Source organism: Mastigoproctus giganteus, chromosome 10 (assembly GCF_048544385.1).
Source record: "Mastigoproctus giganteus isolate SK-2022 chromosome 10, ASM4854438v1, whole genome shotgun sequence".
Lineage (NCBI taxonomy): Eukaryota > Metazoa > Arthropoda > Arachnida > Uropygi > Thelyphonidae > Mastigoproctus > Mastigoproctus giganteus.
In genome coordinates this window covers 70,280,765-70,296,465 of record NC_143584.1, presented here as the reverse complement: position 1 = coordinate 70,296,465, position 15,701 = coordinate 70,280,765, and the positions used below count along the sequence as shown (strand labels likewise).

General features: G+C 38.8%; 1 protein-coding gene across 1 annotated transcript in view; it reads right to left on the bottom strand.

Moving 5' to 3' along the window:
* kis (chromodomain helicase DNA binding protein kismet) overlaps positions 1 to 15,701 on the bottom strand; it is a 1,089,809-nt gene that overhangs the window by 624,676 nt on the left and 449,432 nt on the right. The window contains 1 exon segment of the mRNA XM_090383876.1: positions 6,484 to 6,651. Within this exon segment, the coding sequence (XP_090240002.1) occupies positions 6,484 to 6,651 (168 nt within the window).

Here is a 15,701-nt window from a genome sequence, read left to right as displayed (position 1 = left end):
CTCCCCAATGCGTTGAGGAGAGAGAGCGGAGAATATTGAGTCCCCTCGTGCATTTTGTACGAAGTTGACGAATATGTTCGAGAAAGGTCAACTTTTTATTGAACACAAGTCCCAAGAATTTTGTGTCTGACACTACTGGAATAACATTTGGTCCGAGCCTTAATTCAGGTTCAGGATGAAGATTACGCTTGCGACAAAAGTGTATGCAAACGGTCTTCTCCGGCGAGAAACTGAAGCCATTAGCAAGTGCCCAGGAATTCAGTCGATCAATGGCTGTCTGCAGTTGTCTTTCAATAACCCTCATGTTGCATGACTGACAAAAAATGCTAAAGTCATCAACATAGAGGGCACTGTTTACAGTTGGAGGAAGTTGTTCTGTGATGGAATTTATTTTGATGGCAAAAAGCGTGACACTTAATACTGATCCTTGTGGTACTCCCTCCTCTTGGCTAAAGGAGCGAGAGAGTGAGGATCCCACACGAACTTGGAAAGATCGATTGGCTAAAAACGTTTGAATAAAAAGGGGGAGATGCCCTCTAAGGCCAAGGTTATGTAAATCTTTTAAAATGCCAAATCTCCAAAGTTGTGTCATACGCTTTTTCCATGTCGAAGAACACCGACACCAAGTGTTCGCGTTTTAGGAAAGCATCCCGGATGGATGCTTCCAATCTAATAAGATGGTCCAAAGTGGACCGGTTCCTGCGGAAGCCGCACTGGATGTTGGAGAGAAGGTCATTTGATTCTAAATACCATATTAAACGAGAATTGACCATTCTCTCCAGGATTTTGCACAAACAGCTAGTCAGAGCAATAGGACGATAATTGGTGGTGACTTTTGGATCCTTTCCTGGCTTAGGAAAGGCAAGAACGATTGCCTTTCGCCAGGAGTCCGGAAACTGCCCTTCAGTAAAGATTCTGTTATACAGAAGGAGCAGACAACCCATAGATTTTGGTGAAAGATTTTTAACCATTTCATAATGGATGCCATCTGGTCCAACGGCACTTGCTTTGGAAAGAGCGAGGGCTCTTTCCAGTTCTTGAATAGTGAAATCCCCGTTGTAGGGATAAATACTCTTAGATTTAAAGTTAAGTGCCTGTTTTTTGATTTTATATTTCAGGACCAGGAACTCTGGGGAGTACGAGGATGTTGCGGAGATGTTAGAGAATGTTTCCCCAAGAGCATTGGCTATTGCAGTTGGATCTGCAATAGCGCATCCATTATAATCTAGGATTGAAGAAGGGTGGGATGTATATTTTCCCTTCATTTTCCGGATTTTATCCCAGACTACCTTAGAGTTGGTAGACTGGTTAATAGATGATGTAAAACGGATCCACGATTCCTTTTGACTCTGACGACAGATGTAGCGTGCTTTGGCTCGTGAACGTTTAAAGGCTATAAGGTTGGTCGTGGTAGGATATCGGCGGAATATCCCCCACGCTTTGTTTTGAGCCTTTTTTGCTGCTGTGCATTGTGAATTCCACCAAGGTTTGGGAAATAGTGGAAACCGGGCAGATGTTTTTGGAACTGTGTTCGCAGCTGCTTGGACAATATTTTCTGTGATGTACTTAACTGCATCATTGATAGGCTCTTGACTGACTGTGCCAAGATCAAAATTTGCCTGATGTTGGAAGGCAGTCCAGTCAGAGTGATCAATCTTCCAGGAAGACAGGGTCTCCCACTGTGTAACGAGGTTATCACAGGGAAGTGATCACTTCCGTATGGGTTCTCCTCCGCTTTCCAAGTGAGTGAAGGGAGTAGAGAGGGGGAGGAGATAGAGAGATCAATAGCAGAAAACGTATATGGTTAGGCATGTGGAAGAAAGTGTTTGTTCCAATATTTAGAAGGGAAAGGTCATTTTCATTTAGCATACGCTCTATGACTCTTCCCCTTCCGTTGATGTTAGCACTACCCCACAGGGTGTTATGTCCATTCATATCCCCGAGAAGTAAGAAAGGGGGAGGCAACTGCGTTAGAAGATCATCAAGGTCTGCCTGGGAGATGTCGGTCCCAGGTGGCAAATAGATAGAGCACACAGTTAATAAAAATCCCACCGTAAGGCGAATTGCAACAGCCTCTATGCTAGTTGTAATTAGTAAGGGCTGCACTGGGGTCTGGTTACCCACAAGGATAGCCCCCCCCAATGTACAGAGCCATCCGCAATTCTGTCCTTACGATAAATTGTGGTGTTATGCATCGTGGGATCGTCATTTGCCTTTAGATGTCTCCTGCAAGCAAAAGCAAACTGGCTCGTGCTTTTGCAGGAGGGCCTTGATGTCATCAATATTTCGCCGGAATCCACGACAATTCCATTGTAGGAATTTAGCCATTATTTTGGCTTGGTGGGTCCATCAGGCGGCTTCCGAGGTGCTGAGGGCTTACTTTTATCAGTCTTGGATTTGTCTTTTTTGGGGAAGAATGGACGCTGTCCCGTGTCCATTTCCTCCTCCGCAAAGAGTTCCAAGACTGAATCTTCGGGTACCTCCTTCTGCTCGACATCCATCTTTTCTTGGGTACTGGGGGGACTTCCCCTTTCTTATTCTTTTCTTTCATAATTACCTTTGGAACTTGTGGAGCATTAGGAGGTACCGATATAGGAGTGGCAGCTGATTGGTCCTTTTGTGCAGGTTTTTGAGAGCTTAAGAGATACCGCGCGATGGGAGTGAAAGACTCCTTTGGAGGAATGGTCATGTCCGTCTGAGTTTCGACGGAACATCTCCCTGCTACCTTCTGAGTGTAGGTAGGTTTGTTGATATTCAGAGGTTGACAAATTTCCTTGCCTTCTGGTATGATATATTTAGCTCTGCCTTCAGCCATTGAATTTCTTTTTCTTCTTTCCACCTCTGGCATGCTCGTGAGTAGGCCGGGTGTTCGCCTTCACAGTTAATACAGGTGGGTTTTGCGGCTGAACATGCTGTTGTTTCGTGGTCCTTTGCACCGCATCGAGCGCATGCAAGGACTCCACGGCAGGCCATTTGAGAATGTCCATACTTCTGGCATTTAAAACACCGTAAAGGGTTTGGAACGTATGGACGCACTGAACAGTTGATGTATCCAGCTTTAATCTCATCAGGAGGTTTAGGAGTGTTAAAAGTCAGGATAATGCCTGGTTTTAACAATTTTTCCATCCCTTCGCGCAGTAATTCTCTTGACGGCAGTAACTCCCTGTGGTTTTAATTCTGAGCAGATTTCCTCCTCGGTTACGTCAAGAAGGTCCCACTCCGAAATGACACCTCTCGATGAATTGAGTGTTCTGTGTGGTGTCACTGTTATAGGGATTCCTCCGATTGATGTTACTCGGAGTAGATGTTCGGACTGCCTGTCATTTTTTGTTTCAATCAAGAGGTCCCCAGAACGGAGCCTCTTAACTGACTTGGGTGAACCTGCTAACCCATCCAACCCTTTTTGGATAAAGAAGGGTGACATTTTTCCAATCGGTTTTTCACTTGTTGAGTGCATGATTAAGAACCTTGGGACTGGCCCTGATGGTAGTTCGGTTCGCTGCCTCTTATTAGCAATAATGCTATCTGGATCTTTCTCAATAGTTTCAGATAGGGACCGGGTTGGGGCCCCTGAAGAAGTTAGTTTATCAGGATTCATGTAGTTTATTAAATTGTTCAGTGCCCGGGCTTCCCACCCACCATGGAGCCCAAAGGGACGCCCACTACCCGGCATGCAATAAATGCGCTCGGGAGTGGGACGCCAGGGCTACCCAGACACTATACCCGCACCGCCGCCAGCCTGAATCCTGTCCCTCGGACCATGAGGGTAGGGGCGTGGCATTGACACGGTTGACCCTCGCAGGCGAGCCTACTAGCCGATTGATCCTAGCCGGGCCTTCCAGGACCACCCGTCTTGTCGAAGCAGGGGCCAAAGTGGTGTGTTGAAGCTGGGCCCCTCTACCACCAGGATCCCCCTTTCCGAATTTCCACGGGTCGCAGCGCACGGCAAACACGCCGGATTCCATTGATGTAAGCCCGGAACCTAGGCTGTGGGCGTTGGATCCCAGTGATGCTAGTCTGGAAGTCCAGCAGCGTCACTGGGAGGTCCCCTCACCACGTACAGGTGCCCACGTCGAGGAGTCATAATCTGCCTTAGCATGCCTATCTCCAAGAGTAATTTCACTGCCAAGCAGTTCATATTTACAGTATACTTCTCTGCATTCCTGATGATTTTTATTTGTGCCATTCATTCTTCTTGTATGTCACCAGTCTCATCATCATCTCACCTGACCCATTTAGACTAAAACTAGAATAACTGTAATTAATACAAAAAATTTAGAACTTTCTATAATTTCTTCCCAGAATACTTCCCATTCAGTGGCACTTTTTTGGCATCTTTCATACAGTTAAAATACGCCTTTTGGCATCATTCAAAGATGCACCCTTCATACAGTGAAAATGCACCTTTTGACATCATTCAAAGATGCACCCTTCATACAGTGAAAATGTTTTGCTTCTATTTTGTCTAATCCTGCACTCATGGAGCTTATTCACCCAGTGAAGAGTAAATAAAATATTCCCAAGAGTGTCATCATTTGCTTAACCCAGAAAGTTAGCAACTATGCACACTGTTACAATTAATACACCAGGTGTTCATGTGGATCAGTATCAAAAGCTTTACAGAAATCTAAGTGCATGACGACAAAAATTATTTTTGCATCCAGTTGTTTTAAACTATCTAATCAGATTGATCAGAAAAGAACTCCCTTCAACAAAATCCATGATCTGACTGAAGTATAAATGTATTCCAGCCAAGAGGATCCTGCTTTACTTCTTGTGATGTCTTGTTCTCACTCTAGGTGACACTAGAGTGAGAATAAGTAACAGAAGCAACAATAGAAGAATAAGTGGCAAATAACTTTAATTCAGAGAAAACTCATGAAGAGAGCAAATGAAGCTATGCTATTTAAAATTATGCTATTTACTGTATGACAGAGTTATACATTATAAAACCACATTTGTATTTATATAATTTATTATTTATGGAATTAATGAAAACACTTCTGATGTTAATTACATTTCTACTAACTATACAGAAAACCACCAAGACCATCTATATCATTCCTATATGAATATTGTAAAAATGATGGCAGAATTTGAATGTTCATATATCAATATAATAAAATTGTGGTAGAAGTCAATTTTGTTTTTTTTTTAAACTCTAAATGCCAAATAAAGAAAAAATTCACCTTCATTTAGTAGGGTGAGATCACTGTCAGTGATCTCTCCCTTACTAAAAGCATATGCTCTGTGATACATCCCACTTCCATTAATATCAGAACTATCTAACAGGGTAGTATCCCTATTGAAATCATCGAAATGCAAGACACAGGAAGGCAATTGCATAATAAAATCGTTAAGGTCTTTTTGGGGGTTGTCTGTGTCTGGCAGCAAAAAAAATGAAGCACACTGTTCGCCTGAACTCAACTGCAAGCCCAACCATTAATGCCTCTGTGCTCGTTGTTAGCAAAGAATGTTGAATTCCGTGGGCGGGAGATGGTTTCACAAAGGATAGCAACTCCTCCATGAGCAGGTTCATCTCCAGTTCTATCTTTACAGATGATAGTGATATTATGTTGAGAAGAGTCTAAAGCTGCTTTCAGATATGAGTCCTATAAACAAATGCACACAGGTTCATTTTTTTTTTTTTTTTTTTTCCTCAGGAGTATCTTGACGTCATCATTACTTTGCTAGACTCCACAATGATTCTACTGTTTAGTCATTATTGGGCTTGCTGAGGGCTTGTTTTCATTTTTTTGAGGAAACGAATGCTGTGCTGTGTCCACCACTTCTTCACAGAGTGCCAAAACTGATTTTTCAGGTATCTCCATAGTTTCCACATCTGTTTTTTTCTTGTACTACTGCTGGTGCATGCATTTTCTTTAGTTTTTACTTTATCAATAGGTTTCAGTAGTGGGGGAGCATTAGGAGGCACTGTTACTGGAGTGGCAGCTGAACAGAGTTTTCTGTGCAGATTTCTGAGAACTTGGTAGATAGCAGGCTATAGGAGCACACGGAGTGTTTGTTCTTATAATTATTTCTGTTAGTTGCTCAACGGAACAATTCAATGCAACACTTTCAAGATATATTGGTGTGTTGCTACTTAATGGTTTTACTGCGTTTCTTGCCTTCTGATGTATGTTCAGCTGTGCCTGTATTCTATGCATTTCTTTTGCTTCCTTCCACCGAATGCTCAAAAATATGGAAAGTTTTCTTTTTTCTAGTTAATACAAGTCGGTTTTGTAGCTGAATGAAATGTATTTTCATATTTCTTTGCAATAAAATAAAGGTCAATAAATACATTTTTTGTAGGTATACTGGAGCAAGATATTATTGTTAGGATAGTGCATACATAGATGTTCATTTCTATGTGGAACAAAATAATATACATAATTTTCCTTTAATAAAATAAGATAAATATTTGTTGTTCTTTTTTTATTTTTTAATTCTAAAATTCTCAAGAGAGGAATCTTTGATAGTTACCATGCCAATGTTTTCTTTCTGGGCATTCATTGACTGCAGAACTGCTTTATCCAGTCCTAATTTCAAGCTTGCCTTATCAAACATTTCTCTTTCGTAAGTATTCCTGCATATCAATCGATATACTTTAACTGCCTTAGACTGTCCAATCCGGTGACAACGTGCCTGAGCCTATAATAATAATAAAAACATGCAATATGACATGAATAATCAAAATATTAGGTAGATTATTAGACTATAATCATCTGCCTAACACATTTAAAAGAGTAACACATTTAAAAGAGATATCTGTGCCTGGCATAACATAAGCAAACTACTCATAATCAAACTAACATAATCTAAACTACAGTACTTACCCTAGAAATTTCTTGGAAATTTTTGGAGAACATATATATTGTATGGCAAAATAAAGAGTTAAGAATAACTTCACTGAACTATTATTCAAAATTTGAAAATAAATTTGATGAATGTGAAGTGCTGGTCAAGTCATCAAATTTAGACATTGTGGGAATATCAACGATATTCCCACAATGATGTAGATATAAGGGATGCAGGATTTGGATATGGGAAGTACAATGCATACAGACAGGAGAGGTTGGCTATGTTCTTAGTTAAGAATAACACTAATTTTATCTCAGTGCATCCAACTGACACTGATTGCCAATGCAACGTTGAGTCAGTTTGGTGTGACATACCCACTGGGAAAACAAAAATGAAAGTAAGACTGTGGCAGAGAGTTAATTATGGTGATGATGTTTTTTTTTTTTTTTTTTTTTTTAGGAGCATTAGCAACTAAGGCCATATTGCTCCAGGATATGCGATGGTCATTCCCTGATCTTTCTGCATCCTCTGTATTTGGTGGTGACGGGCTTGAACCCGGGTCTAATCAAGAAGCGTGTGCTATGCACTGCTGCTCCTTCCCACCTGGCTACGGAGGTGCCATTTATGGCACCTCCGTAGCCAGGTGGGAAGGATACAGTGAGCTACCAGGTGGGATGAATACAGTGAGCTACACAGAGAAATAAGAGTGGGCCACTAAACCAGAATGTCTTATAATGGGGGATTTTAACTGTACAGATATTAATTGGAATTTGTCGGTTGGTCACTCAAATACTAGAAAGACGTTTGTGAATTTACTGGAAGACTGTTTTCTACAGCAGCATGTTAGAAGTGGCCACAAGAGAGAGCTATATTCTTGATCTGATTATCAGAAATGATTATTAATGCATTAATAATCTGCAGATAAAACAACTGATATAGAAAGTGAATAATATAGAAAATGGGGATTCTAGGACACTTTTACAAACACTCTAAAATGTTCCCATTTTTCCTTAAAATCAATCATTTTCCTAAAGTAATGTACAAAAATCAAAAAATATATATATTTACAATTTTAATTAGTAGTACTATATCTGGAATAATTATCAAAGAAAGTCACTAAATTTTCAACTGCTTTTATACCAATGTATGAGATATCAGCTATAGCATTATTATTTATGAAAAACTGCATCCTTGAAAGGCTATTAAAACCATTATTTTCTAATGCTACAATTTTATTATCATAAATTTTAATTTCATTGTAGTATTATCAGGGTTTAATACATGTCCTTGTATGTGAAAGTACCCTCCATGAAGAAAAAAACTTATCAAAATCTTGCACAAAACTTAATATTTTGAAAGCACCTTAACAGTTACATTTCTTTCTAGATAATAATGCAACTCATAGAATTCAGTTGATATATCTATGAGGTTGTTCAAGTATATTCCACATAGGATGTTCAACTTCCATTTAATATGAAATATTAAAATTTAAGTAATTTCAACCCTCCACCTTACAATAACTTTTCAAGCCTTGCTTTGCTTTTATCACTTAATTTGTTACATTAGTAGATTATCTTTATCAATTAGCATATCTGTAGCCATATCTTTAAACATTTCAAGCCCTTTCTTATCCAGCATTATTAATAATTTTCTAATTAATCCTTTAATTGTATCAAATAAAATATCACATCCAGTAATATTTTTACAGATTTAAGGATGAGCTTTGTAATAAAGCTGTTTGTTTCTGTTAAGAATCATTTATTTTAATTATATTTATTTAAAATTAGGTTAGCTTTCTTAATCAGCTCATATAATAGATCATCATACTTTCTACATATTACCTATATGGAGAAGAAATGGAGAAGATATATCTTCTCCATTTCAGTTAATTGATCTTCTACTGATTCCAGAACTAACAGATGAACAATCTTCTATTGAACTGTTACTGAAATAACTATTTCATTAAATGTGTTTTATTGATGGGGAAAATATAGGTGGGTTAGGTTTTTCAAATAACAGCAAGTGGATAGCTTGTAGTTTTAAAGTTATATATCATCAGATTGAATGCCATTATTATTAGCTCCTTTTACAAATGAACCATGTACTAAGATTTTATCTACTCCAAAAGTAATATTAGATGTATACTTACCTTCATTTATTCTATCTTTATATACCCTTTGTTCAAACCCTAACAACAATATATAACTTTTCTTCTGAAAAATTAACCAAAAATCTCTCTGCAAACAAATTACTGTCAAAAACAATAAGTGCCTTTTCTGAATCAAAATGAACTTTCAAATAATCATTAAAAAATCGAATTCATAAAATGCATTAGGAAACATTATTAATTTCCATTCATGACTATCACAAAATACTTGATGTTTATCGTAATACACTGATTACTCATATAACATCACGAATAACATGAATTTAACTTAGTTAATGCAATTTCATAGATAATGGATTCACAGACTAAGACATTAGTCTCATAATAAACTAACAGAATAATAGACTAACAGAAGTGCTGGTCAAGACATCAAAGGCAGATACTACTATGATATTAAATACGTGGTATCACACAGATTAGAATTTGGGGAGTACAATAAAGGCCGGATTTACGCACAAGCAAAACAAGCTACAGCTTAGGGCCTCAACATTACAAGGGGCCTCTGCATCAGTATAGAAAAAAATAAATAATTTATAAATAATGAACAATGATATACAAAAAAAAATAAATTATTGTTCTGATTAGCATTAGATGAGGCATATGATGCAAAAAAGAAAGCTTACAGAGAATCAGCCAAAAAAAAAAAAAAAAACACCTTCCCATTTCACCCATCCGGTCACTCCAAATGTTTCTCTAGTTCAGCTTTAAATTTATTTAAGCTATCAACTTCAGAACTTAAGAAATTAAGTTCTGAAGGCAACTAACAGAAATTAAGCCTCTCCTGGTAAGAGAACCTGCTCACTAATTCTGTTGCCCTTCTCTGTGCTCATTGTAGCATTCTACATCCTAAAGTGAGGCCTCCAGACCTGTATGCAGTATTCAAGGTGTGGACTGACCATTGCCTTATACAAAGGTATAATCACTTCTTCATCTGCACTGCTCAAAGAACTTCATATCCAACTGCACAATTACCACCAGGACTTTTTCATTCTCCACCTCCCTGTGTAGTACTACATGGTGTGTTTCTCTTGGGTTACCGCTACCCATAGGCAGTACTTTGCATTTGTCAATATTAAACTTCAGCTGCCACTTCTCAGCCTATCTACCTAACTTTTCTAGATCCTGTTTTAGTACCATACTGTCTTTACTATCATTAACAACCCTACCAACCTTGTATCATCTGCAAACTTGGACAGTAAGCCTGATATCATTTATTAATTATATTGATAATAATGATATCAATATCATTAATAAATACACAAAACGATCATTGCACCAAACTGCACTAATAACGCCAGTGTCCATTAATTACCACTATCTGCTGTCTCCCACTCAATCATCCCTTTATCCATTGCAGCAACTTGCCCATAATGCCATACTGCTCCAATATGCACAGCAGTCTTACGTGTGCAACAGTATCAAAAGCTTTATTGAAATCCAAGTATATGATATCAACATTATTTTTTGCATCCAGTTCCTTTGTGACCAAATTGTAAAACTAATAGTGGTAATAGTAATAGAGACATGAGATGCAAGAAAGCAAGCGTATGAGCTTACATAGATCAGGAAAAAAAAAAAAAATTAATTCACACAACCATTTCCTTCTAAATGTTTGTCCAGTTCCTCCTTGAATTTATTTAAGCTATCAACTTCCTCTAAAGCGCTTAGGGCATAAGCCTCAAGCTATGGGAAAGTCTAGACTATGTATAAATATAGTGCAAGCGCATCAGAAATACATAGCTATATCTGAAAAAAAATCAGAATATTAGTAAAATGGCATCGTTTTAAGTTATATCTCATATTGTGAATACCTTCACAACGAGTTGCCATGATATTGCACTACTTCAAATAAGTAACGCTTCACCTAACGAGAAGACTAATGTTACTTATTCTCAGATGGATACCGCCATCCAGACGGCACCATTTCAGGGCTATTGGCCCTTCTTCGGTGGGTAGGTACCTGAGTGATGCAATGATGGCAAAAACAATATGAAGTATAACTCCACAATATGAGAGATGTCTGATGGTGTATCATGTATTTAGATTCTAAAGTGATAAGCCTCAAGCTATGGGAGAGTCTATACTATGTATAAATATAGTACAAGTGCATCAGAAATACATAGCTATATCTGAAAAAAAAAATCAGAATATTATTAAAACGGCAATATTAGTAAACAGCATCGTTAATAATTCTCAGATGGATACCATGGTATCCACTGAGAATAAGTAGCATTCTCGTTAGGTGAAGCGTTACTTATTCCAAGTAGTGCAATATCATGGCAACTCATGAAGGTATTCACAATATGAGATATAACTTAAAATGATGCCGTTTTACTAATATTCTGATTTTTTTCAGATATAGCTATGTATTTCTGATGCACTTGCACTATATTTATACATATTCTAGACTCTCCCATAGCTTGAGGCCTATGCCCTAAATGCTTCAGAGACTAAATACATGATACACCATCAGGCATCTCTCATATTGTGGAGTTATACTTCATAACTGTTTTTGCCATCATTGCATCACTCGGGTACCTACCCACCCACCGAAGAAGGGCCAAATAGCCCTGAAACGGCACCAGCGGGAGCCTGATGATGTCCGGAGTTTCCAAGAATAGGCGATAACAGTTTCTCCACTGGGGAAGCGTTGCCTATTCGAGGAGTTTGAGTTTTTGAGCGGTGTGAGTTGAAGGAGTTACTGTCCCTTTCATTCTTCTACACCGTTTCCTTTCCTCTTCCACTCCTACTATTACTTTCCCTCTACCTTTTTGCTTTTCTAAGTCTAATAGGGACAAGTGGATAGTCGAGTTATTATCCCACACATATACAAAATAGACCTGAAACAGTGCCATCTGGGTGATGGTATCCATCTGAGAATAAGTAACATTAGTTTTCTCCTTAGATGAAGCATTACTTATTTGAAGAAGTGCAATATCATGGCAACTCGTGAAAGTATTCACAATATGAGATATAACTTAAAACGATGTCATTTTACTAATATTCTAATTTTTTCAGATAGAGCTGTGTATTTCTGGTGCATTTGCACTATATTTATACATATGCAATCAACTTCCACAATGACAGATTGAAGTTTGTTCCAGCAATTAACGGCCTACTGGCTAAAGGCAAATTTCCGCACATCTATTCTACAACTCTTTCTGCAATTTGAATTTAAGTGAACTTAGGTTAGTAATCTCAGCAAGTGAAAGAATCCCATCAGAATTCAGCATGCTCAACCCATTCGAAGCCTTATACACCTCAATCAGATCACCTCGCAGGTGCCTAGTATCCAGCTGCTGCGATTTTTAGAACTTAAGCCTCTTTTGGTAAGAGGATCCCTTCATTCCCCTCACCAATCTTGTTACCCTTCTCTCTCTACACATTCAGAAAATCTACATGCATCCTAAAATGAGGCCTCCAGACCTGGCCTGACCATTGCCTTATACAAAATGATAAGTACCTCCTTTTCCCTGCTAGCAGAATTCATGTATATCATTGACATGACCTGCTCTAGCAACCTGTCTGCATTACTCAGAAAACTTCATGTCTGACAGCACAATTACTCCCAGTCTTTTTCATTTTCTACCACCCCAATTGTAGTAGTACACAGTTGGTACTATTCTCTCGAGTTACTTCTACCCATATGCAGTACTTTGCATTTGTCGATGTTAAACTTCAGTTGCCACTTCTCAGCTCATCTGCCCAAATTTTCTAGATCCTCTTGCAGTAGCACACTGCCATTACTGTCATTAACAACCGTGCCAACCTTTATATCATCTGCAAACTTCGACACTAATCCTGATATACCTTCATCAATATCATTGATAAATATACAAAACAACAGTGGACACAACACTGAACCCTGTGGGACTCCACTGATAACATTAGTCCATGACGAGCAGCGTCAATTGATTACCACCCTCTGTCTTCTCCTACTCACCCACCCTTTTATCCATTGTAGCAACTTACCCTTAATACCATTCTGCTCCAATTTCTTCCAGTAGTCTTAAATGCGCAACAGTGTCGATATTTTCCTGAAATCCAAGTATATGATATTAAAATTATTTTTTGCATCCAATTCCTTTGTAGCCACATCAGAGAATCCAATCAAATTTGTCAAAAAAGACATTCCCTTAACAAACCCATGCTGTGCCAGAATTATTGCGACAGTCTTGTATAGATGATCCTGCATCACTTCTTTAAACAGTGACTCCATTATTTTTTCTGGAACAGAAATTAAACTAACAGTTCTATAATTATTTGCGTCACCCTTTGAATCTGCTTTGTGAATTGGGGATGCATTTGCACTTCTCCAGTCCTTGGGGACTTCCCCTGAATTCAAGGATACTCGTATAATTATGGCTAAGGGTTTGCTTACTTCCCTCGCTGCCACCTTCAATAACTGGATAGATTACATGTACCCCAGGTGCATTTTTTGCGTTTAACTTCAACAATTTCTTTTCCACTTTGTACTCTGTTATTACAAAATCATTTAGCTCAGGAGTTAAGTAAACTTCTGTCCTCCCCATCCTCAGAAAATTCCTCATGTGTGAATGTAGATGCAATATACTCATTCAGTTTGTCATCTATCAGAGCAGGATCATCAACAGGTGAATACCAACATCAAGTTAACAAATCAGATTCATCCCTTTCCTTCTACAGTTTACATAAGCAAAGAAGACTTTGTTGTTCTTCTTTGCATCTTTTGCCAAGAACATTCTCATAATCAGCCTTTGCTTGCCTAGCCTCTTTTGTGCTTGATTACATACTAGCTTATATCTGCCACAGGCTTCTGTGTCACCTGCTAATTTATATGAATCTCACGCATTTTTCTTCTCTGCCACGAGCCCCATTAGCTCATCTGATATCAGCGCCTCCGTAGCCAGGTGGGCAGGAGCAGCAGTGCGTAGCACATGCTTCTTGATTAGACCGGGGTTCGATCCTGTGTGCACCAAATACGGACGATGCAGAAAGGTCAGGGAATGACCACCGCCGGAGTAATATGGCCTTAGTTGCTAATGCTCCTAAAAACCAAATAACAACAACAACATCATCTGACATCCATTTAGGCCTAAATCTTGAACAATATCTCTTAGTTGGTATGAAAAGCCTAGCAGTCATTGCAAGATTAATTCCCTGAAGGCCTCCCATTTGGAATTCAATGTTTTTAACATCAGTTGATCTCACTGTGTAGAATTCAAAAACTGCCTGAGACCACTGCAGTCACCTTTCCAAAAAAAAAAAAAAAAACAACCCTTCCCTCTACCCTTGATGGTAGTTACATTTTTACGTAAATCCCACATCAGCAGACTGTGATGAGGGTCACCTAGTTCATTTTTCTTCAAATTACTAATGCATGCATCATCACTGCTGATAATCAGATCAAGAGTATTACCTCCTCTGGTTGCCCCCTTGAACATGTTGCAGAAGAAAACAATCCTGCAATAAATCCACAAAAGTCTTGCTAGTGTGCGCATGACCAACCTCCAAGTTCCAGTCAGTATCTGGAAAGTTAAAATCTGCCCTTACAAGACATTCTGATATACTGGCCCATTATTTCTCTGCACAATTGTGCGTTGTACTCATCAGAGTCATTAGGTCAATAACACACTCCTACACACATTTTTCCTTTCCCAGTGTTTATGTCACACCCATTTGACTCAACATTGCACTGTCCACCCATGTAACTGGATGCACTTCGTCAGATTGTGTGTGTTTCTTAATAAGCAGAGCAGAATTGGAATTTATCCAAGTTCCAATTCTGCACTGCTTATCTGTGATATGACAACAATATCTGCCTTTGATGCCTTGATCTGCACTTCAAATTCATCAAATTTATTTACTATACTTCTAGCATTGGTGCAAATGCAAGTATACATGCATCTGTTCTTACACTAAGTTACCCTAACACAGTCCATGTATTTATTTCTTCCTTCCTTAATGACTCCCACAGCTCTTGAAGTCCCAAGCAGTGTAAGAATTGCTTTCACCTCTGCCTGCAGCTACTGTTAATCTATTAGGCTGTCTATCCCCCCAAGCTAGCATTTTTCCGACCCACCTAACACTGCCTCGATAGCATCAGTAAATATTCTTGCACCCTTTCTATTTAAGTGTACCCCATCCCTGGTAGAAGCAGTCTCTCCTGTTAGTAAAAATCTGCACAATTATGTTAGAATAATATTATAGACTTTTTGGTTTTCTGCTTTTACTTGTTGTAAAAACTAATTTATCACAATATACATTTGGTCGTTTTTATAATGCATGCCTATTTTTTGAATCAAAAGGAGACAATTCTCAATTGTGGACTGTATCAGAATCATAGCTTTATCACTCAAAGAAGCAAAACCATCAATGTTTAATGCTTGTGGAAAAATGTATTGCCAGGTTTTTTTTTTTTTGATTTTGGTAGTTGTTGGCGCATCGGCTTCTGTGGCCATATTGCACCTCCCAAGGTTTTTGCAGTACTTTGATCCAAGCCCGAGGCGGGAATCGAACCCGCGACCTTTGGGTTGCCGGGCAGGTACTTTACCCACTCGGCTAGCCCGGTCGGCCCGTAGAAAATGGAATCGATGCAATAGTAGAACTTACTACGTCGGTAGTAGGGGAAAGTTTAGATGATATGACTACTGAAGCCGTCGTGGATAGCAGAGTTCATATAATCGCCCTCCTCCCCACACCGGTGGAAAAGTGCCAGTACGAATTCCATCAATGACAGGAGGAAATTTTATAG